General features: G+C 45.2%; 1 protein-coding gene and 1 long non-coding RNA gene across 9 annotated transcripts in view; one reads left to right on the forward strand and one right to left on the reverse strand.

The window, feature by feature from the left end:
• Window positions 1–24278, forward strand: part of Lama3 (laminin subunit alpha 3) — a 235124-nt gene that overhangs the window by 170753 nt on the left and 40093 nt on the right. For 6 of the 7 annotated variants that reach the window (NM_001393748.1, XM_039096924.2, XM_039096925.2 and 3 more), the window contains 17 exons: window positions 1009–1160; window positions 5708–5818; window positions 5927–6038; window positions 6209–6376; window positions 6966–7162; window positions 8716–8832; window positions 9575–9729; window positions 9992–10133; window positions 10813–10915; window positions 11551–11667; window positions 11745–11924; window positions 13428–13570; window positions 16330–16500; window positions 18326–18477; window positions 18611–18773; window positions 19200–19333; window positions 21130–21274. In NM_001393748.1, the coding sequence (NP_001380677.1) occupies window positions 1009–1160; window positions 5708–5818; window positions 5927–6038; window positions 6209–6376; window positions 6966–7162; window positions 8716–8832; window positions 9575–9729; window positions 9992–10133; window positions 10813–10915; window positions 11551–11667; window positions 11745–11924; window positions 13428–13570; window positions 16330–16500; window positions 18326–18477; window positions 18611–18773; window positions 19200–19333; window positions 21130–21274 (2462 nt within the window). Of the gene's footprint in view, window positions 1–1008; window positions 1161–5707; window positions 5819–5926; window positions 6039–6208; window positions 6377–6965; window positions 7163–8715; window positions 8833–9574; window positions 9730–9991; window positions 10134–10812; window positions 10916–11550; window positions 11668–11744; window positions 11925–13427; window positions 13571–16329; window positions 16501–18325; window positions 18478–18610; window positions 18774–19199; window positions 19334–21129; window positions 21275–24278 lie in introns of those variants that run through there. The other variant, XR_005496046.2, reaches the window with a different exon arrangement.
• Window positions 1–24278, reverse strand: part of LOC120098331 (uncharacterized) — a 77138-nt gene that overhangs the window by 2272 nt on the left and 50588 nt on the right. The gene's annotated exons all lie outside the window — the stretch shown is intronic.

Consider the following 24278-nt stretch of genomic DNA (forward strand, 5'->3'; position numbering starts at 1 on the left):
CTAAACCCCACCCCCAGCCTTCTCCACTGGGTTGTACACATGCTGCACCCACCCAAAAGCTCTCTGGATTATCAAATGAAACACACACACACACACACACACACACACACACACACACACACACACACACACGTCAGATAATTGCCTTTGATATGCCTTGATTAGCTCAATGGTTGGGCACTTCTAAAACTCCTCATGGTTACCAAACATTCCCCTCCAGTACTCCTGAGTTAATGTCTTTAAAAATTGCTGTTTCATCTCTGCTCTCCCAGAGCAGGTAAGTGGCCCCTTTAAATTTAATCTTTCTGCTTCCCTATCATGGTGATTCTGTCTCCCCCTTTCACCCAGTCCCTTGCCTGAGCAATCTAAAAGTCCTGCCCTGTCTCCCTGCCCAGCCATTGGCTGTACAGAAATTATTTATTATAAATTGAAACCAGCTGGGGGGAGGGACCCTTAGGTCTGGAAGCAAGGCTTTTGGGAGCCAAAAGTAAGACAAAGCATTAGAACCAATTCCCAACACAGAGAGGGACAATCTTGGCTCAAATCCTGCCCTGTCAGCTCCTAGCTGTCTACCATCAACAGACCTCCTTATTGCTCCCAGACTCAGTTTTGTATGGAGGACAGACACACAACACCCACCTTATACAACTTATGGGGACTTTCCGAAGATGTCACATCCATCACTTAACACAATATTTAGTCATCTGTGTGAAATAGCACATGTCTATAAGCGCATCTCTTGAGATGCCGAGACATGAGGACCACTAATTTGATATAGATTGGGCACTTAGTGAGACCCAGTCTCAAGAACAATCAATCAATAGTAATCACTAGCAGACACTCCATAAACAAAGGGTAAATACTATTGTTTTCCCAACACACAAAATAAGCAGCAAACTGCTAAGAGTCCCTCATAAAATGCTCACACGCAATACAGGAACAGTGTTCTCTGTGCCTTCTCTGGGCTCTAGCCTACAGCATATTTGCCTTTTACCCTGGCCCCTGCAGACTGTGACAGCTGTGTGATGACTCTCTTAAATGACTTGGTCTCCATGGGTGAGGAACTCCGCCTGGTGAAGTCAAGACTGCAGGGGCTGAGTGTGAGCACTGGTGCTCTGGAACAGATCCGGCATGTGGAGATGCAGGCCAAGGACCTGAGGGTAAGCCTTTAGTGGGGATCCAGACCATTGCTCAGCAAGGATGGTTGTGCCTTGCTCTCCATTGGGCCATCAGTTCTGAGACCCTCTGTGGATTCCCAAACCTATAGATGCTCACGTCCCTAATACAAAATGGTCTAGGATTTTCTCAAGACCTAGCTTGTAAACTTTAAATCATCTCTAGATTACTTATAATAATTGATAAGTATAAATTCCATCCAAATAACTATTCTACTGCATTAAGAAATAATGATGAAAAACATTACTTCAGGTTCAGTACAAATACATTTTTTTCTCAAAATCTTTGGACTCCACAAATGAATGTTCCTTAACCAGGAATCAGGGTACAGATTCCTCCACTTAAAGCTTAAGGTTTTCCTTTCTCCCCCTGATACAAATGAAGAGTTGGTTTTCACTGGTGAGAAGCACTCGCTGACACATAGGCTAACATTCGTAAGTGGGAGCTCACTGCTCACTGAACGCTCCTGGGATTCCTTTTCTCATAGTGTTCAGTTCTGTGACTCACATTCAGGAGACTCAAACACAGCCTTGTTCAAAACTAGTATAATTCCTCTTAAAACAGTTGCTGGAACTTTCTAGGAAAGTATGTAAGGCTATGTGGTCCTTAGATGGTTTGTCTTCTAATGATCAGTATACTGAATTTTTACAAATAGCATTAGACTCTGGACTTCATTTACTTCTTCATGAGTAAGAGTTGCCTGTGGATGCCTTTCAAATAATGGGTCCATTTCACCAAAATGACCAAATGTATTCACTTCAATCACTCAGAAGTCATCTCCTCTACCTTTAAGATCTGTTAAATCTGCAATGCCTAACCCCCATCCTCACAGTTGGTATTTTTTACCTACGTCTTTCTCTCAACTGTCAACTTCATTGGATTTTTTTCTAGCTCATCAATTTTTTTTTGGTTTTCAAAATTTCTGATGTACTGTTTTATCAGTCAAGGCAGAAACATTTACTACTACTATTTTGATATTTTATTAACTGTCTGAGAATTTCCTAGGGTGAATTTGGATCATATTGATCCTCTTAATTCCTTCAAGATCCATGTACACCTTCCCATCTCTCATAACTATGTCCCTTTTTTTGTTAAAAACAACCAATCAGTTTACTCCAGTGTGTACTACTCCTGAGTGTGTGGCCACCACTTGAGCATGGTGGACTTACTCGGAGCCACATCCTCAAATAAAATTGACTTTCCCTGGTCTGGAAGCCATCAACTGTCAACATCTCCTCACTTGTGGTTCGGGACTCATGAACTCCCCCCCACTCTATGCTGAAGTGTTGGCTGGCTTGATCTTGTCTTGATCTTGTGCTGCAGATAGCAAGATATGCAGGAGTGTGGTGGTCCTACATATCCTAAAGAGAGTTTCAGTCTGATCTTTCCTGACTGACTCTTACAGACTTCCATCCCTGTTTTCCACAGTGGTTCCTGACTTGGGGGAGCACGGTGATATAGGCATCCCATTTGTGCCAAATATTCAACTGACACTTATTCTCAGCACTGTGATCAGTTGTGAGTTTCTACATTAACTACCAACCATTGCAAAAGAAGCTTCTCTGATGAGGTCTAAGAGCTGTTTCTGTTAAGAGATACAAATTTTGTTCAGGTCATGGAGAAATCAAGTTGGTGCTGACCAGTTCCTCCTTGCTAAGTAGCTCTTATAGCACTGGAAGGTTCTCTGCAGGCTACTGTGGAGAAATGTCATTAACTATCTTACCCAGCTGTGACCCTTGTAAACTACAGTATGACCAGCATAGTAAGATGGGTCCATGGGTACAATAGTAGCACAAATATCTTAGCGATGGCCATAGCTGCTTTGCTAAATCTAGTCAAGAACCAGACTGGGATGCCTCAGTGGTGGACCTACTACTCTTATTCTAATAAATGAACATCTGTACTCTTGCTCATATATTCTTGTTTTCCTTTCTACATTCTGTAAAATAATTTGCTGTTCATTATCTAGTGTCTTATGGTTAAGACTTTACCAAGTTACAAGTTACTATGTTACTAACATAAGCATTTAATATTGTAAAGAAATGAGTCCCTTAAATACTACTTCTGCAGTTTCCCACAGACTTTATGGTATCGTGTTTTCATTCTCATTCAGTTCAAAACATTTTCCTATTTTCCTGTGACATATGAATAACCTGTGAGTAATTTAGAAATATATTGCTTAATTTCCAGATCAGAGATTTTTTTGATGACTTCTAGTGTTGATGCATAATTTAATCTTTTTGTGGTCAGAAGCAAACTATGTAAGAATTTAATGCCTTTGGACAATTGTTGAGGTTTGTTCCAGAGCTGGAATATAGTCCATCTGGGTTAGCATTCTCCTTAGAAATAAGGGGGTTAGATGAGTATTCTGACAAGTGCTGGGGCCACAGGGTCTAAGTCAAGCTCTCTACAACACTGAGGGTTATTCTTCCCATTCATGAAGGCTGAGCACAGCCCAGAAACTGCTCAGTGTTCACTGTTGGCCACAGGAGAAAAGAGGCAGGCCATAGAAAACCCACTGGTGCTGAACAATGACACCCTCAACACTGTCACAGTGTACGGTGAGTCCTGAGCCATAGACCCAGGGAACAGGGTTTCTAGTAGGGGCTGTAATAGTTATGAGGTCACTGGAGATGACGAAGGGTGGAGGGGCGGGAAAGGAACTCCCAGTGACTGTGTGAGCCTGCAGTGTTCAGCAACCACATCAGTCAGAAGGCAATAGGTCAAATGCACATTAGAGAAGTGAAGATGACAGGACAGTCAGAATGCTTCTTACGAGAGTAGCATCCATTGGAATTAAAGAAATGAGATGAGGAGAACCTTACTGGAAATCGAGTAAGAAGAGAGATGAAAAGACCCAGTTGGAAAGCCATGGGCATGAAAAGCTCTGCTTACTCAAGTACAAGACTTGAGTAGATGAAGTAAAACCAAGGCATTGTGAAAGGGGCTTTGGGTAAAGCTTCAGGAGTGTATATCTGGAATGAGCCAATTTCAGTGGCTCTGTTTGAGTAGAGAGAGTTAAAGGTCATTCTAGAAGAATGACTCCTTTTCATCCCTTAAGGGAGTCAATGCCATGCTTTATAGGTTTAATATAGAGAAGATGAAGGAAAAACCTTTGTGCTATAAGAGAAAAGGAAGCTTCATGAGTTAATTGCTTTAATTATGTGGTGCTACACTGCTCTGAACTTCTCCACACAGATGCGTGCACTGGCTTCTGTCATTAGCATCTCACTGAATCTCAAGCTATGTCTGTGAGAACTGTTTCATCTGGCAAAGCTCAGGAGCTAAGTAAGAGCATCTGCCTAAAACCACATCCCTAGGATGTCGTGGCTCTAGAAGAATTCAAGTCGACTCCAAGTCTAAAGGCCACTCTTTGCCCACCGTCCTCTCACCCACTGCTACCGGTGATACCCCAGCTTTCCCCTCATAAAGTTATGGTCACCCATCTCATTGCCAAGTTGTCCAGACTCTGCGGCAGCTCAGTAAAAATGAGCTGACGTCTTTGAGTACTTATGAGTATGTGCGGATCCTGCAGATTAGAACAGATTCACCTGCTAAGACACAGACAGACCTGGGGTCTGGTTTGCTCCACGTTGTCTCTGACATACAAATGAGGGCAAGAGAACGTTTGTTTGTTTGTTTGTTTGTTTGTTTGTTTGTTCTGATCTGGTGCACGGCGCAGCCTCAGGAAATGCCATCCCATTTCCGTAAGAACCCAGCCTCTCATTTGAATTTGAGGGCATCCAGCTATATCAACTCAGAATTTCTCTACAGCTGGGACCGGAGTCTTTGAATTTAAGGGTTTCGTTTGGCTTTTTGTTGTTGTTTTCTGAAGAGTTAGCTATAAGTACTGCTTTTCATAGCAAGGTAACTACGGGTGTTTTAAAGTGAGTATAGTTTATAATCTGGAACTAGATATACTGGGTAAGTAGCAATATTTTCTGTTACAAGGCAAGGATGTTAATTCACATGAAAAAAAAACTCTTGTGGGTTTGCTCTAGTCTGGGTCTTCAATGCCCCATCCCCAGTGTCCAGGGCTCGGAGGCCTCTTCCCCAGAGTGTAGCTTTTGGTGGATGGGAGGAAAGGCAAGAGGTAAAGGTAGATGACTTAGGGTTGGGTACGTGCTCTCTGGGGTGTGTGAGGGTTGGGGGGGGGGTTGTGGTACCCGAGCCCCTCCTCTTCCTTGGTTCCATCCCCTGGCTCATAATATGCTTCTACCATGAAATGCTGATCCCTCAGGGGCCAACTGGTCAGGTCTGAAACCTCTAAAGCTGTGGCCAACTGAAGCTTTTTACTTTTCCAATGATTGTCTTAGGTAATTATTAAGTTGATTGTGGCAGTGGCAAGAGGGCCTACTTTATTTCAGGACTGTGCCTTAATTTACATCAGAAAGTAGAGTTGTCTTCTCTCAAAGAATACCATGTTTGCACCCCACCCTCGTAAGTCCAGCTTTGGTTTTGTTGAGTGGGAACTCAGCTAGCTGGGCGGCGCCCGCTCGGAAGGGAGGTTTAGCTCTGTGTCTGCTTTCAGAACCAGCTGCTTGGCTTCCGTTCCGCCATCTCCAGTCACGGGTCCAAAATGGACGGCCTGGAAAAAGAACTCAGTCATTTGAACCAGGAATTCGAAACTTTGCAAGAAAAGGTGATGAACTAAGTCAATTACCTTAGCATTTTCTTCCTTTGAGGATATTTTCAGTTTCATTTTCCCTTTTAATCTAAGTCACTGGTAATGAGTTTATTTTTCATGTAGGCGCAGGTCAATTCCAGAAAAGCACAAACATTATATAACAACATCGATCAGACAATCCAAAACGCCAAAGAGTTGGACATGAAGATTAAAAACATCATTCAGAATGTGCACAGTAAGAAAAGTTACCCAGTCCAATTAAAACTTTTATTGCATAACCTTTGTTATATACTTTTGAGAGCTCAGCCTTAAGAAAGAAGATCCCACAGTGATACTTAAAGATGACAGGCTCCTCCACAAAGCTTCCAGAGCCCTCCGTTTAATAAGCTACGTGATGTTTTCCAGTTCTCCTGAAGCAGATCGCTCGGCCAGGTGGAGAAGGAATGGACTTGCCGGTGGGCGACTGGTCCAGGGAGCTGGCGGAAGCTCAGCGCATGTTGCGGGAGCTGCGAGGCCGAGACTTTAAAAAGCACCTCCAAGAAGCAGAGGCCCAGAAAATGGAAGCCCAGCTCTGTAAGACCAGGCCCGGTTTCCCACCTCCACTCTAATTAACTTGAAGTACCAAACTCTAAGTGTGGTCTAGAGTGCCGGGCAGCAGGAGGAAAGTCTCACATCAGCAAACCCTGATGTTAGAGGCTGCGCACCAGGAATGGGGCTTCCCCTTCTGCCCCTGCAGCCACGTCTTTTCTCCCAGGTTTCCAAGAGGCGTGAAATCTTATCACGGTGTAAACACCCAAAAAAAATTCTAAAATTCAAATATTTGTGCTACTACTCCCCTTCCCACCTCTTTTTTCCCTGAGGCGAAGTCTCACTCTTTAGCCCAGGCTGGTCTGATTCTTCCAGCCTCGGCCTTCCCCACGGTAGGATTACAGTCTTGTCTTCAACAAGACAACCCGGCTACTGCTCTCCGGTACTTATAGCCAAACAAGGCAGTTCATGAGTACACGTGACAGATCTACACAGGTAGTACTCTCCCTTCTTGTTCCTTCCAAGGGGGAAGCGTCATGGACTGAGCAAGAATGTAGCTCTCTTTCTCTAGTTCTGGGCCCCTAGCTTCACTAAACTCATCTCTTAGGAAAACACCATAAATGATGTGTTGCAGTACTGAACCGAATCAGGACCTGGCTGGAATCCCACCAGGTGGAGAACAATGGACTGCTAAAGAATATTCGGGATTCATTAAATGATTATGAAGCCAAACTTCAGGACCTGCGTTCCGTGCTTCAGGAGGCGGCAGCCCAGGGAAAGCAGGCTACAGGCCTCAACCACGAAAATGAGGGGGTCCTAGGAGCCATCCAGGTGAGCCACCGGCAGGAGCCTCCTGCTTTTGTTAACGGTGGGGATGAAGGGAACCAGGAGAATGACCCAGAACCTGGTGAGTTATTCTACCTCAGACCCCCAGGCATTAAATGCAGGACTGGAGTCATTTCGCTTCACTGTTACCAGAAGGTCCTCAGACCACAGACAGAGCCTCACAGACTGCCACAGCCTGCCCATGGCTGGAGAGTAACTGAAGAATAAATTTTGCTGAGTAGATGAGACATTGATTATGTCAGAGTTAACCCAATGTGTGTTTCCTAAATTTTCAGTAACATTTTGTGTCAGATATTATAGTAGTCACCAACATAGGCGTTTGAAGCAATTATCTACCTGTTTATATGGAAGAGGCTAAAGCCCAGGTCACCTGCCATTGTGATGGCTGAATGTAGGTAGAGCTTAACATTTCAATACACATATACTGACATGCACATGACAGACAGGCAGGCAGGCAGGCAGACAGACAAGCAGACAGACAGGCAGGCAGGCAGACAGACAAGCAGACAGACAGACAGACAGGCAGACAGATAGACAGACAGACAGGCAGGCAGACCGACAGACAGACAGACAAGCAGACAGGCAGGCAGGCAGACAGGCAGGTAGACAGACAGACAAACAGACAGAGAGATAGGTAGACAGGCAGACAGACAGACAGGCAGACAGATAGACAGGCAGGCAGGCAGACAGATAGGCAGGCAGGCAGACAAGCAGACAGACAGACAGGCAGACAGAAAGACAGGCAGACAGAAAGACAGGCAGACAGAAAGACAGGCAGACAGGCAGACAGGCAGACAGAGAGGTAGGTAGACAGGCAGACAAGCACACAGACAGGCAGACAGATAGACAGGCAGGCAGGCAGGCAGATAGACAGACAGACAGATAGGCAGACAGATTTTCTTTCTGGCATTTGGAATCATACCCAGGTCCTCCTGTTAGATGACTGTTTTAATATCAAGCCAAACCTCCAGCCATATTGTTTATATTTTTGATGGCAAATTTTCTACATCAAAACAACAGCAAAAAAACTGAAGGGTTATCAGATGACAGACCAGAATGGAGTAGTTCCACGGATTGGCTCCAAAAGAGGAGGGAGCTGGTAAATGCAAATCTGTGTGTCCTTAATGGGTGACAAACCCAGCTCTCAGGGCTGACGTGACCTGTGCCATCCCTGACTCAAGTATCTCCTGTGTGCTCCCTGGGACTGTGTGCAGAGAGGCCAGTGGCCCTATTTCATTTATCTAGTTAAAATCCTATGTCCTGTTCGCTAAGTCAGATCCTAGTAACATACTCACTGGTGAGTTAGCCAGGTGTATGAGGGATCTCCAGCCACCATGACAGAGGATACCACAGTAACACAGCATAACACAGCAAAACGCAGTGAGACTCCAGCCCCATGGTTTGTAGCAGGCTAGGCTGCTGTCAGCTTGAGGAAACCACTTTCATGCTGACATATTTGCTATCGTCCTGTGAAGATGTCTGTGTGTTCTGCTAATGTGCATGGCGGTTGTGCACATGGGCTCTGTTATTCTCTCCAGAGACAAATGAAGGAAATGGATTCCCTGAAGAATGACCTCACCGAGCACCTGGCCACAGCAGACGCTTCCCTGCTGCAAACCAACAGTCTACTGCAGCGGATGGACACGAGCCAGAAGGTAGCAGAGACCTTGGGTTTTCTAGAAACATCCAAAGCCGTGGAATGCTATTGTTAGGGACTGTGCAATTGGCTAAGCTGTCTCTTTTTGAGTATACTCCCCTTTGCAGCTCTCTGGAGAAGAGAACCAATGCGGGGGCTACTTAAGTCTATCTGCATTAGCTCATTTCCTGCAATGATCAAGTCATCTTTGCGGTCACAAAAAAAAGCGTTGAGATCCTATTTTAAGAAAACCAACATGCCTTTCTTAATGGAAGACATTGAAGACTTGACGAAAGCTTGGCAGACTTCTTAGCTTTATGGGCATTTCAAAAGAACCTTTCGTAGAGTCTGTTTCTGGATCCTAAGAGGCCTTTAGCAGAGCCTCACCTTGCTGATGAGATTGCACTCTATAAAACCTAATAAAGAGGGTGCCCGTGAGAAGGAAGACAGCAAAGATGGTTGCAAAAACCTCCGACTGCTGTCAGTGCCACTAGCTGAAGTAACTAAGGATGTGTTGATACGATGAGGGGTTGGGGATTTAGTTCAGTGGTAGAGCCCTTGCCTAGCAAGCACAAAGCCCTGGGTTCAGTCCTCAGCTCTGGGGGGTGGGATGGGGGATGACATAATAGCATTGATATGATGAAATAACTTAGCAAAGATAACTTCTCGTTAGAAATATCATTTGTGAAGGAGTTTAAGAAAATGGCATACATGACCATTGCTTGAATTTCTGTTATGTTTGTTTATTTGGAAAAAAACAGGAGTATGAAAGCTTAGCTGCTGCTTTAAACGGAGCAAGACAGGAACTGAATGACCAAGTGCGGGAACTCTCCAGATCCGGAGGCAAAGCACCCCTGGTGGCTGAGGCCGAGAAGCACGCTCAGTCTTTACAGGAGCTGGCAAAGCAGCTGGAAGAGTGAGTGGCGGCCTGCAGAGGTCCAGATGTCATCAACCGTTCCCTGGGCGCGCTAGGACCCTGGAGCAGGGAGGAGGGCTGGACGGGAGCCAAAGAAAGCCCCACCCAGAACCCATAGGCCCAGTCTACACCAGACCTGCAGTGAGGCCTGTCCCTCAGACGGACTGCACAGCATGTGCCGTGCAGTAGTCACTGGGAGGGTGGCAGCCCCAGGCAGAGAAAGGATGTGGGAAGGCCTGACCCACTCTATGTTATCTTCCAGGATAAAGAGAAACACCAGCGGGGATGAGCTGGTGCGCTGTGCTGTGGACGCTGCCACTGCCTATGAGAGCATCCTCAACGCCATCCGAGCAGCAGAGGATGCAGCCGGCAAGGCCGCCAGTGCCTCAGAGTCCGCCTTCCAGGTGGGTACCTGGAGCTGCACTGGCAGCTCACTGGACTGGCTCTGGAGACAGTGCATTTGCTGACTCTCCCATGCGTGGGACAGCGTTAAAATACTATTTATTCGAAATCAGAGCTCGTTGTATGCACTTGGTGTGAATCACTTCCGCATTGATTGACTATTTGATATCAGGGGTGTGATTTAAAATTTATTTATACATCTAGATAGAAAATATACTGAATCTTGAAATTAAACAGATGCTTTATCCTGCAAAAGCACTTTTATGCCTTAATTAAAACCTGGTATTTACCAAGAGAAAGATTTTTGGAATCAACTGGATCACCATTTTCCCTTAGCGCTTTGGTCTTAAATCGGGGCACATCTATGGAGGCTTTGGGATCTTTGACGCACCATATAATAGCCTATATATGGCCTAGGAAGAGGGAAGATTTTCACGTTCCAAAGCTTGAAAGCCTCAAGGCAGCTAGACGATTGCAGGGGTTTTATATGGGCTTTGCCATCTGTCGCCAGGGATCAGCCCAGCTCCCCGACCGCAGGTATCTAGAATCCTAAGCACATCATTAGGCAACGGTGTACAACTCATCCCTCTCGCATCTTGTCCTTTAAAGATGAAAGATTAGGGTTAGGGCTAAGGTCTTACTCTAGTGCCTGCTTAAGGCTGCTAAGTGTTTTGTTTCCAGACAGTGATAAAGGAAGATCTTCCGAGAAGAGCCAAAACCCTGAGTTCTGACAGCGAGGAACTGTTAAACGAGGCCAAGATGACACGGAAAAGGCTACAGCAAGGTATGAGAGGGGCAGATGGCTGGGACCCTCGGGGGTTTTAATCAACCCGTGGGCACGCATGAGCGATCTGATGCAAGAGCGGGCTTTGAATTCCGCTGTCAAGAAAGGCGTCCTCTGAGCTAGGATTTGTGTTCCTGATGTAGCGCACTCACCCAGTGTCCTAATGAGCCCCTATCCGTCATGCATGAACACGATCGGGCCTTACACAGATGAAGTCTTAAGAACGATAGCCTTCCTTGGCCTGACTTTGGAGTACACTGTGATCGTGGCCGTGGGAAGCCACATATGGAGGTCATTAACTCCGGATCACTACAGCAACTGCTTCAAGGTGTCTTAGGTCCTAAAATCTTAGCAACGAAAAGTACCAAGAAAGAGTCACTGCCAACATGGGTCATGAGAACATTTTAAGCATCAGTTTCACCTTTGATAATGTTTCATCTTTTATACTAATAAAAAAGAATCAAATTGCCTTAACATGGAACTGTAGGTCGTGGGCCTTAAGACACAAGGATGGAAGCCATCGGAAACTCAGGAAGCCCCAGGCTTTGAAAATGCGGCCTCTTCAATTTTTATGGCCTCTCCCAGGAAGCCACAGCCAGGCAGGCATCTGAACTCAGTTTTTTGCTCAATTTTAGAAATCAATCCAGCTCTCAACAGCCTACAGCAAACCCTGAAGACTGTATCAGTTCAGAAGGACCTGCTAGATGCCAATGTCACTGCTGTCCGTAATGACCTTCGTGGGATCCAGAGAGGTAATTGTCACCCTGGTCATGGTTTCTTGGGAAGACCGTCTCAGCTCCTGACACCTTCCTACTTGTGTGTGCACCAGGTGATATTGACAGTGTGGTGAGTGGAGCGAAGAGCATGGTCAGGAAAGCCAATGGGATAACGAGCGAGGTCCTGGACGGGCTCAGCCCCATCCAGACGGATTTGGGAAGGATTAAGGACAGCTACGGGAGCACACGGCATGAGGACTTCAACAAAGCTCTGATTGACGCCAATAACTCAGGTATCAGTCATCCTCAGGTCAGGATGTCTTCGCTGTGTTCTCCATTGCTAAGAATTTGATCCATTTCAGTTCCTTTCTGGTAAATTCTGACCTCAAATTAGAATATTAGAAAATATAATTTCATGTAATATAGCACAGGTGTACTGTTAGACCAGGGAGAATATCTCATTGTGTGTGTGTGTCTCTGTGTCTGTGTGTCTGTGTGTCTGTATGTGTGAGAGAGTGTGTGTGTGTGTGTATGTGAGAGAGAGAGAGAGAGAGAGAGAGAGAGAGAGAGAGAGAGAGGGAGAGAGGTGTATGCATGTGTTTGTGTGTACATGCATATAGTGGCCAGAAGTTCATGTTAAATATATTCTTCAATTATCTACCTACCTACCTTTCTTTCTCTCTCTCCCCCTTCCCCTCCCCCTCTCCCCTTTCCTCCCTCCATCCCTCCCTCAATTTTCTTTCTTTGTTCCCTCGGGCAAGGTCTCAGTGTATATCCCACATATTCACAACTGCCCTTGACAAGATATAGATACAGATATGGATATAGATATAGATATAAATATAGATATATCAGGCTGCCCCTTGACTCTACCTGCCTCTGATTTCTGAGTGATAGGATTAAAAATGTGTTCCATCATATACTATGTCCTTCCAGTCTCTTTTTAAAAATGTATGTGCATGTATATGTATGTGTGTGTATGACCACACATCCACACATGCATAATACACACACAGACACTCATACAGGCATGCTTAGAACAGCTCTGAATGTTGGTCCTTGCCTTCCACTTTGTTTTGGGTTTCTCGTTACTGCTGTGTATGCCACACGAACTGGCCTGTGAACTTCTGGGGAGTCGCTTGTCTCTGCTCCCACCTTCTGATGGGCAGGTGCTCACTGCTTTCAGTTTTGATATGAGTTCTGAGGATTCAAAATCAGATCATCCTTGAACAAAGGTGATTCAACCTCAGAGCCATGTCTCCATCTCCCTCCACTTATTTTCTGAGACAGGGTCTCTCACTGAAGCTGGAGCTCAAACCTAGAGATTATACAAATTAGCTGGCTAGCATCTTACACACTGCTGGGCAAGCTTCTTACATGGGTCTGGGGATCTGAACTTAGCTCCTCAAGCTTCCATAGCAGATACTTTACCAACTAAGCCATCTCCCCAGCCCCAGGCCTACAGCTCTCTCTCTCTCTCTCTCTCTCTCTCTCTCTCTCTCTCTCTCTCTCTCCCTCCCTCCCTCCCTCCCTCCCTCCCTCCCTCCCTCCTTCCCTCCTTCCCCCCTCTCTTTCTGTAGAGTGGGAGCTATCAAAGGATAAGAAAAGATATATTTTCCCGTATTAACCAAGGAAAAGAATTTGATACATCATTACAGAAATCTATAACAACTTTAGGACAGTCTTGCCTAAGACTGTGGTCCATATTGTTTCTAGGCTTGACAGAACAAATATTCTGTCTTTAACCTTTTCTCAATGTACTGTGTAAAATTTCCATTCTCTCATTTCACCAACAGTAAAGAAATTAACCAAGAAGTTGCCTGATCTTTTTGTCAAGATTGAAAGCATCAATCAACAGTTGCTGCCCCTGGGAAACATCTCTGACAATGTAGACCGAATCCGAGAGCTCATTCAGCAGGCCAGAGATGCTGCGAACAAGGTGGGTGTTCCCATGTCGCCACAGCTGCTGCTGGTCATCCCCGGACGCTATTCAGACAGGAAGGGGTCTTACTTATACAAGAATTGCTGGTCTGTCTTCTCTGAATTCTGATTTTAAACATGAAGTATAATGACCTTTTGTCACCTTTCAAAATGTACATGACCCCTGTCCCCTTACTAGTGCTACATCAGGCAGCTGAAGCAGTCTCCATGCTTTGAGTTCACATAGGCAGGAAGAAGGAGTTTGTCTTCAGCCTTACTTTCCAAACTCTAATCACAAGGTTGAGGGAAGGCTCTGTGGTCACCTTTGTATACCAAAGAGTATTTCATTTTGAAAGCACTGGAGCCCATCTTTGTTGAGGATGGAAGGCACAGGATCTTCGTGCCTGTGTCCCCAACACTGTCAGTGGTAGAGACAAGAGGATCACAGGCTGGTGACTGCTAGCCTAGCTCCAGGTTGAGAGAGGGACCCTTTCTCAAGGGAAAAAGACAAGATCTGTAGAATGGGACATCTGACATTCTCCTCTGGCTTTTGTTCATGTTCAAGCTTGTGTACCTGCACACGCATGCACACACACACACATCCATACATACACACACCCATACACATATCCATACATACACACTCATCCACACCCATACACACCCATACACACACACACACACACACTACACAAGGAATGTTTGTTGCAATATACATTACGTAATGTTTTTACGAAAAAGCCAACTGTTTACAGTACTATGTTCTAATGAGCTGGACTCGTGCACATCACCCAGATCAACATACCATATAGTGTCCAGCAAAGAGAGCCAATTATAATAAAGGTATGATCATATATATTCATATAAAATATCTAAATGTGAAAAGAGAGCCATTATAACTGATAGGTAAGTAGGAGGCTGTGGGGGAGGGGGGCTGTGGGGGAGGGGAGGCTGTGGGGGAGGGGAGGCTGTGGGGGAGGGGGCTGTGGGGGAGGGGCTGCAGGGACAAAGCTGTTGGTTTTGTCTCCTTCTTCAGGGTGTGAGCCAAACACAGGCTGCTAGCCTCCAGCTCTTACCATATACACAATACCTTCTGAATTTACAAAGTACAGATGAGTTCATCAGGAGACAGAGGGCAGAGGCTTGGCAGGAGGGGACTCAGATATGTGGTGGGTCTCCTGGGGGGGCAGATAGGAAAGGGAGGGGGAAGAGAGCTGTGATAGGAGCTCATAAAGCAGGTGAGGGTCCTGGCTTCCCCATCACCTGTGTGAGATCCCAGGAAATACTTTAGAGCGCGACATAGAGCTTGTTACCATGAGCGTCATTCCAGGACTGTTGTTCTGATTGCTGGCGGATATCTGTTTCCTGTGGTTAGACAGAACCTGCCCGGACTGGGTCAGACCTGTGCTGTTGCATGATTCTAGCAGACAGTTCATAAAATCTAAGTCTGATGTTAAGACGTAATGTTTGGGAACTTACTGCTTTGAGTCACATGTGGTTGGTAGATTTCTGTTTCATTTTTCCTCGTTTCCTTTTTCTGTGACTTTAATGTTCGTGACAGATCAGGGTGGGAGAACAGGACAGGGCACCTATCATGAACCATGTAAGATGCGCTGCATAGAGCCTTAATGGCTGTGATATGCTTGCACGTGTGTGAAGGCCAGAGGCGCTCCTCAGTGGCTCTCCCCCTTAGGCTTTGAGACGGTCTTTCCTGAAGTTAGAGCTTGTTAGTTCACCTAGACTGCCAGGCCAGCAACCCGGGCTCCTCCCCTGTGCTGGGGATCTAGACTCGGTTCCTTGTGCTTGCTTGGCAAACCCTTCACTGACTGAGCCATCTCCTCAGCCCCAATGCATGCATTCTTAGGGACCGCATGTCTGAAGTGAATACAGACATAGTGTGTAACACGCTCAAAGGCAAACATTTCTGTTTTTAAAGGGTGATGTGTTAAAAAGAGGTGATAGCAGGAGGGTCACAGATTCAAAACCGTTCTGAGATGTGCCTGTGTGTGACGAGGTTAAAGTTAACCCCAGCCCATCTGCAGCTCAGGCGAGCCTGAGGCCAGCCTGGACTGCATAAATCCTGTCTCGGAGAAACTGTTTATAATATCTTAATGTATTATACTTAAGCATATGCAAGCACTGTCCTAAGTGGCCTGTGAACATTAACTCCTCTGCACAAATCCCTATGTGGTAGGAATTACTATTATTGTTACCGTCACCATTGTCATCATCGTCAGCACTGCCGTGCTGCACAGAAGGCTAAACTGACTTCTTCATGGCCTTTAGCCAGTGCACATTAAGAGTAGATAGCTCTGCAGGCAACTTCAAGAACTTACAACTTGGGTCCAAGCTGGGTGTGGTGGTGCAGCCTTTAATCCCAGCACTCAGGAGGGGAGGCAAGTGGATCTCTGTGAGTTTGAGGCCAGCCTGGCTTCCAAAACAAACTCCATATGAGTCAGGGTTAACTTTACCTTGTCATACACACATACACATGCATATACCCATGCATGCACATGTGTGTGCATGTATGTATATGCATATATGTGTGTATATATATGTGTACATATATGTGTGTATATACATGTGTGTATGCATGTATATGTATATATGTGTGTATGTATGTATGTATATATGTATGTATTTGCGTATGTATATAAAACACAAAAGCTAACCTGGGTCCAAGAGGCATCATCCGTCCTTGTGTTGCTAAGAGGTCTGGCTACAGAACTCCTCATAGTTTTTTGACACCTCATTTTTCCATCTTACCCTTCCTCGCAGGTTGCAATTCCCATGAGGTTCAATGGTAAATCTGGTGTTGAAGTCCGTCTGCCAAATGACCTAGAAGACTTGAAGGGATACACGTCTCTGTCTTTGTTCCTCCAAAGACCAGACTTAAGAGAGAATGGAGGCACTGAGGACATGTTTGTAATGTACCTTGGAAACAAGGATGTAAGTGTGGTTAGGACATTTCCTTGCTTTACTAACAAAACGGTTTTGGGGGTGCCTTGAGACTTGTGACGTAACTGTGCCACCACTATGTATTTGCTTGTCCTACAAAGACAGCCACAAGCTCCACTACCCACCACCCTCCCATCTGTGCTATGGAGGTGCCTATGAGACCTCCTGTTCATCATGGACATGAGCCACCGATGAGAAGTCTTACCCAATGGTGTAAGATATAGGCACACATGTGTGTACATATGAGTACATACATGTTTACAATGTTTTCTCCCATATCTATGAGAACTAACAGTGGTTGTTCCTCACAGAACTGTGTCCTGTTCTCTTCCTGGGAAGGCACAGCCACAGATGCCTCCCCAACTCAGACGGGTGGGGTCCATATAGAAATGAGGCCTGAAGCAAAACAAAGCCTAAACTCTCTACCCCAACCCCACCCCTCATCCTGAACTCATTGGTTAGGCAGCCATGACTGGCATTTCAACAGCTGATTTAGTTCTTAGTCCCTCCTTCTGTGTATGCTTCCTCAGTCTAAGGGAGAGATGAGTACTGTCTGGGCTGAAATAAAAGTATCTAAAACATGGGTCTTGGGCTGAGCTCTCTATCATAAATAAATGTAATAGAATATAAAATATGGTTCTTGGAATTCTCCCTAGTTGGAGAATTCTTAGTTATCAGCAGTGGACATTTTATTGAATATTCTTAGCCCAGCAATATTGTTAATTTTAACTACCTCTTCCAGCCTGGCCTACATGAGACCCTGTTGCAAACTAAACAAAGTGAGAAAAATATTGTATCCTAAGGGTCCTGAGAAGTGCAGCACACCAAGTATCTACATTTTATTCCCATTAAATGAGGTATTATGAATAGCGTATGTTCTAGAGCCCACAGGAGTATATGTACAGGTTACATCAGTTGCTGTGCCATTTTATATAAGTGTCTGCAAAATTAATGTTCCCAGGGTTTCTAAACTAGTCCCCTTATTGATGGAGAGGGACAACTGTCCTAATTATGTGCTATATAGTTGTTGTTTACGATAAACTAAAATTTACTTCTTAAATGTCCTGAATATGTCCTGAATGCTATTATACTCTTAAAAATGGTCAAAATGGTCAGTTTTAGTATCTATCTATCTATCTATCTATCTATCTATCTATCTATCTATCTATCTATCTATCTACCTATCTATCTACCTATCTATCTATCTATCCATCCATCCATCCATCCATCCATCTATCTATATTTGTGTACACACACACACACACACACACACACACACACACACACACACGTTTCTTCCTTGGCATTCTCCCATTCTAATAGAGAAGAAACACACACACTATGACAATGAGGAAACATCATAGCTGAGGCTGCCACAGATGCTAAGAGAACATTGCATGACACCTGGGGAAGGGAAGTGGCTCACCCTTTTTACTGATGAACTCTAATGAGCAGCCAAGTGTGCTTGCCCTGTGGTAGGTGCTGGCAAACTGGAGACTGAACAATGGGAACAATGGGAACTGACCTCAGTCCACTGAAGGATGAGGAAACAGCCCTGACAAGACAACTCAAGTGTTCTGTAGACCCATTAGTAAAAAATCATTTAGGATCCTCTGGAGGTGGACGATGAGAGTTTGAACAGATCTAAGGATTCCAAGTCCTCGTCACATGTGTCTGTCTGTCTGTCTGCTTGTCTGAAGGCCTCACTGTCTTAATCCTCATGCTTAAACTCTGTTTTAAAACAATTTCTTCAAGAAATCCTAATGCTATTTCGCCTTGAGCAAAAAGAGTTCTGAGGAGGCCTTTATGTCTCCAGGCCTCCAAGGACTACATCGGCATGGCGGTTGTAGATGGCCAGCTGACGTGTGTCTACAACCTGGGGGACCGAGAAGCTGAAGTTCAGATCGATCAGGTCCTGACGGAGAGTGAGTCTCAGGAGGCAGTTATGGACCGGGTGAAGTTCCAGAGGTACAGTTCAGCTGACCCTCGCTCATGACTTTGATCAGCCTCAGCCAACCCCACTGACATGTGACTCCGTTTTTGGCCTATTGGCTTTGAGTTCTTTCATTTTCTTATATTTTTATTATCTAATTTTTAACAGAATATATCAATTTGCCAAGCTTAATTACACCAAAGAAGCCACGTCCAATAAACCCAAAGCTCCCGCGGTCTACGACCTGGAGGGTGGCAGTAGCAACACGCTCCTTAATTTGGATCCCGAGGACGCTGTGTTTTATGTCGGAGGTTACCCACCGGATTTTGAAGTAAGTATCAATGTTGTCTCACTGAGTAGAATGCTTTAACGTTGGTGTGGTATAATGACCTCATGTCTGTGTTTTAACTAATTCTATAAAAAAAAAAAAACAACCAAAAAACGAATTAACCATATACTCTCAAAGCACGCCCAGTAGTAACAGCTAAGGTGTAACTTTCTTCATCCCGTGTTTTACGCTTTAGAGCATTAATTTCATGCACTGTGTTGATAAGTATTGATCTCATCTCCATTTTACTGATGAGCACACTCAGGCAGGGAGCACTGATGGCTGCTTGAGTTTAGACAGCTCTTGGATGTCAAAGCCCTGAACCACCTTCTTTGCCCTGGTGCTAGGTTCACTGTTGAGTCTCAGCACTACACGGTCACTCTCCCTTCCTGCTCAACTTACGGGAGCTTTGTCTTGCTTCTCTCACAGCTTCCTAGCAGACTGCGGTTCCCTCCATACAAAGGCTGTATCGAACTAGATGACCTCAATGAAAACGTTCTAAGCTTGTACAATTTCAAGACAACTTTCAATCTCAACACCACGGAGGTGGAGCCTTGTAGGAGGTAAATGAAGTCTGAGGGACTTTGTTCCTAGGACTGGGCTGGAGGTGCACAGCACTGCCACCTTCCAGTGGTCGGCAGGTTCTTGGCATGACAGTGCACTGCTGGGGCCAGCACTGCTTCCCCTGTGCGCAGACAACACCCACTGCTCTCCATCCTTAAGATTTAAATAGCATGCATCTTGCCCCAGTTTATATACCAAACTAGGTTAGTAGTTTTCTCAGCTTTTAAAAGTATGAATCTTTGGGACTATGAGATAGATCCATGGGCAACAACATGTGTTGTACCAGCCTAAAGACCGGATTTTGATCCTTGAGTCCATGTAAAGGTTGAAGGAGGAAACCAACTTCACCAAGTTGTCCTCTGATCTCCACGTGTACCAGTGTAGCACACTTACATTCATAACACAAGTGCATGATAATAACAAATATAATTTTAAAAAACGAATCTTAAATTTTTGGTGCCTCCTAGAACAAAAGACATGCTCAATATTGGGTTATTCAGCCACATAACTATGTAATTAAAATGTAAACTATGGTAGTCTACAAAGTGAGTGACTTTCTAGGTACTTTGTCTTCTGAGTCTATTTAAAACTTGCTCTGTCTTGGTCAATGATCTATTGCTGTGAAGAGACACCATGACCACGGTAACTCTTCTAAAAGTAAGCGTTTAACTGGAACTTACATTTGAGATTTAGTCCATTATCATCATGATAGGAAGCACGAAGGCAGGCCTGGTGCTAAACAAGGCAATGGGAACAGAGGCAGAAAGTCACTAGGCCTGGCTTGGGCTTTGGAAACCCCAAAGGCCACTCCCAGGGGCCTACTTCCTCCAAAAAGACACACTTGAACAAGACCGTGCCTCCTAAGAGTATCACTCCCTAATGATCAAACATTCAAATATTTGAGCCTCTAGGAGCCATTCTTATTTGAACTGCAACATGCTCTCTTTTGAGCTCCTAGCCATTCCTACAATTTAAAAGACTTGGGATATTCCTATCTAAGAAGAACAAGCATTTAATATTGAGGAGAAGCTAACACTGAGAATTAATGAGTTCTTACATTTAAATATTTTCAGCTAGTTTAGTCACTTTCTCCTAAATAGACATCTCTAGAGTGTTCATTATAGAACATCTCATTCATAAGCTCTGTCTCTCTCTGTTTCTCTGTCACTATCTCTATCTCTCTGTCTCTGTCTCTCTGTGCCTCTGTCACTGTCTCTGTCTGCCTCTGTCTCTATCTCTCTGTCTCTGTCTCTCTGTGTCTCTCTGTGTCTCTGTCTTTCTCTGTGTCTGTATCTGTCTCTCTCTCTGTGTCTCTGTGTCTCTCTGTGTCTGTCTCTCTCTCTGTCTCTCTCTCCTCTCTCTGTCTCTCTCTCTTTCTCCCTATCATGAGCATAATATAACATATGTGTGCCCAGGTGGATTCGTCCATGTGTACACACATGGAGACAAGAACTAAACAATAGAGTTTCTCTATAACTCCCCCTTATTTTTGAGACAGGATCTTTCTCCGAACTTAGAGCTCAGTAGGCTGGCCAGAAACCCTTAGGTACACCTGCCTTCCTCACCTTCTGCCATGCTCACCTTTAATCTGGGTTCTGAGTATCAAAACTTGGGGTTTTGTGCTTATACGGCAAGCACATTACCTCCTGAACCATCTCCTCAAAGCAGTGTTTGAGCACACAGAGAAGAAAGGCTGACTGGACATGTTAACAGTGTTTCCTGTTTTCCTAAAAAATTGTGCCCGTGTATTTCTTGTTCTGTTGTTTAATCAGTAACTTCTGGTTGGTGTTGACAGGAGAAAGGAAGAGTCAGACAAAAATTACTTTGAAGGTACAGGCTATGCTCGCATCCCTACTCAACCAAATGCTCCCTTCCCAAACTTCATACAGACCATCCAGACTACTGTGGACAGAGGTTTACTGTTCTTCGCAGAAAACCAGGTAACTTACGCCAGATGTCCAGACACTACTTGTACACCCACTGTATCTAGCAATTTTGGGGTAAGTGAACTGTTGTAAACAACCCATCTAGATTGGAAAATTGTGGCAATATGATGTTGGCCAGTCATGATTTCTTTCTGTTGAGGTGAATTTTAACAAGGTCAAAGGCTCAGGAATGTGAAGACTTGCCCCCAAAATGGGGCAGGACTGCCTCTCTAGCCTGTTCTCATGCTGGTCTTAGACTTTGACAATAGCTGTTTTAAAGCAAATGAAGACTACCTAGGGTCCCCCAAATCTTGGTAGCTGGACTTCCTGTAGCTATGAGCTTGATCTGGCTCACGGCAGACTGTGGGGACCCTGTCTCTACGAGGCTGCAGCTTGACTTCCCAAGGCAATAGAAGCTTCCATATTTTGCAGTAGCCTGGGTCAGTGGATCATTCTTTGTTTTTAATATTTTTATTTTTGAGGACTTTATACTGTCTACAATAAAATATGATCATATCCTGTACCCCATTTTCCTCGCTACCTCCTTCAAACCCCTCAAATGGTCCCCTCCTAACTTCATCGTTTTTTTCTTAAAAATTTACTAAGTCCAACTGGTGCTGCCTATATGCATGGGGCCATCCAGTGGATTCTGGGAACTCTACCAAGGCATTCAAAGGAAGATGAATTCTCCTTGCCATAGCAACCATTAGTTACCAATATCAGTAAGGGATGGGGCTGGAGAGCGCCTCCCCCACCTATGCTGTAACTTTGACGTAGATGATCCCTGCGTCTTGGTACTTAGTAGTGGGTGGTGGTGTTGAGAAAGATGATCCTTTAGAACTGAGCTCTTATCTCTTGTTCTTAACACCTTGACTAGTTGTGTATCACCAGCCTTGGCGAAATGCTTCTCTGACCTAGGACCATGGCTATAGAATGCAGTTTGACTGTCTGAGCACTTAGCAAAATAATGTGTTGGAAAAAAAAATGACAATAAAGTTGACCTTCCAAGAGTGAGCTTTTGATCAGGATTAGATATGGTCATCAGGGAGATGCAGATTACTTCTGCATTGGTGCAGCGAACTGCAGGACTCCATCATTCCTGTCAGAATGGCTATCCTTGGGAATGCCAGTGACAGCAGGTGCCAGGTGACGTAGCGAAAGGGGCCCACATCCTGGTTGTAGAATAAAAAGTGCAGCCAACTGTGGCGGAGTCTCAAAAACAAAACCCGAAACGTAAAACCGGTGTGTAAGGCAGAGATCCCAGAGGGCCAATCTTACGCCTCTTAGGCTAGGAGCATGCAGTCATGGTCAGTCCAGAGGTGACTGCCAGTGCCCTCTATCAGTTCAGGGAGAGTGGAGGGAAAGTTTGCTCTGGTTCTTCTGGACTGGGTCTTTGTTGGATTGACCCCCAAACCAAATCTTGTATGGTTGCTCTCATGAGCGGAGTTCCAGAAAAACATCCCAGAGGAACAGTCTGCAATGGGATGCATGGTTTGAGGTACCTTGCCTGCCAGGTAGGAACCAAGGCTCACCTCCACTCTTCTTTCTGAACTTGGTCTGGTCCCTTAGCTCTGATGGTTTGAGAGGGTCGCAGTCAGCCTGAAGGCTGGAGAGAGCGAGGCGGGAAGCCAGCATCTTCAAAGCACTTACATTCCACACCAGGACCTCTTTTTTCCCAGAATGCTCGGGATGTGCAGTGTTCCACATTTTGGACTGTTTTCAGTTTTAGAATATTTGCATACATAATGAGAAATCTTGAGGGTGCTCAGTGTTCAGCTTTTTCTACTCTTGCATAGTCCAGGACCCAACATCAGGAAAAGGTACTGCCCAGGTTCAGGCTGGGTTTTCCCACACCAATTAGACCAACCAAGACAACCCCACAGATGTGTCCAAAGGCCAAACCAATGCGGACAGCCAGTCCCTCATTGAGACACTCTTCCAAGGTGGTTCTAGGCTCTGTCAGGTTGAATTAACGCCAACCATCCCAGGACCCACGTCTAACATGAACTCCATGTATACTTTATAAACGCACATCGTATACATGTAGGCCAAAGATAATTACATGCGATACACTTTTAACAATTTTGCACACAGAGTAAGGTTTGCGTAGCCTAAACTATCAGCGCCGTGGTGCTGGGCTGACGCTGGAACAAACTGTGTAGATTTTGAAGCATTCCCATTTTGACTTTGGTGTTTGGGGATGCTCAACTTCTTTTCCATTCTGAAGTTCTTGGAGACTAAGGACCAAAAATAGTCTGTAGTCTGGAGGAAACTTACATAACACCGTTGTGTAAGAGAGTCCTTAGGGCCTCTGCTAAGGAGATCCATACAGCTGCTGCTACCTGGCTAAGAGTGGATGACCCTCCAGGGCGAGGTGTTAGAATTCACACTAAAAGCCTTTTGGATGAAGACTCAGGCCCCGGATCCCACAGGGCGTTCTTATCATAGGGAATTTGGTAACAGCAACCACTTAGTCCATGGCCAAGAAACAGTGCTGACCCGGATGAACCAGATCCTGCCCTCTAGAGGGGAATGCTGGTATTGCACAGAGGTGCACTGCCAATCAGAGAGCCACTGCTTCCTCACAGTCTGAGTAGTATAGAGGGGAAATGAAGCAGTTCAGTGTCACAGTCTTGAGTAGAAGATGCTTCCTCTGAAATCTGATGGACACTGAGAAGGTGACACTGGAAGAGGATCCAGCAGAGACAGGGGAGGGAAAAGCCTGGCAATGAGAACGTGCAGGGATAAAGGGTGACCTATGTGGTTAGGGTATGGTCAGTGAGGCATGATGAGAAGCAAAGTGAAGAGGTGTCCAGTGCTTTGAAGCATCTACTGCGGGGTCTGAGTTGTCCCTGGGAACAAAGGGAGTTAGTATGCTCACTGGCAATTGCAGAAGGCTGCCCTGGCTGCACAATGGTAGGTGATCTGTGGGGAAACAGGGAGGACCGCTGCAGGAGAGCGGGGGGGGGAGGACCACTGCAGGAGAGCAGGGGAGGATCACTGAAGGAGAGCAGAGGAG

This window comes from Rattus norvegicus, chromosome 18, assembly GCF_036323735.1.
Source record: "Rattus norvegicus strain BN/NHsdMcwi chromosome 18, GRCr8, whole genome shotgun sequence".
NCBI lineage: Eukaryota > Metazoa > Chordata > Mammalia > Rodentia > Muridae > Rattus > Rattus norvegicus.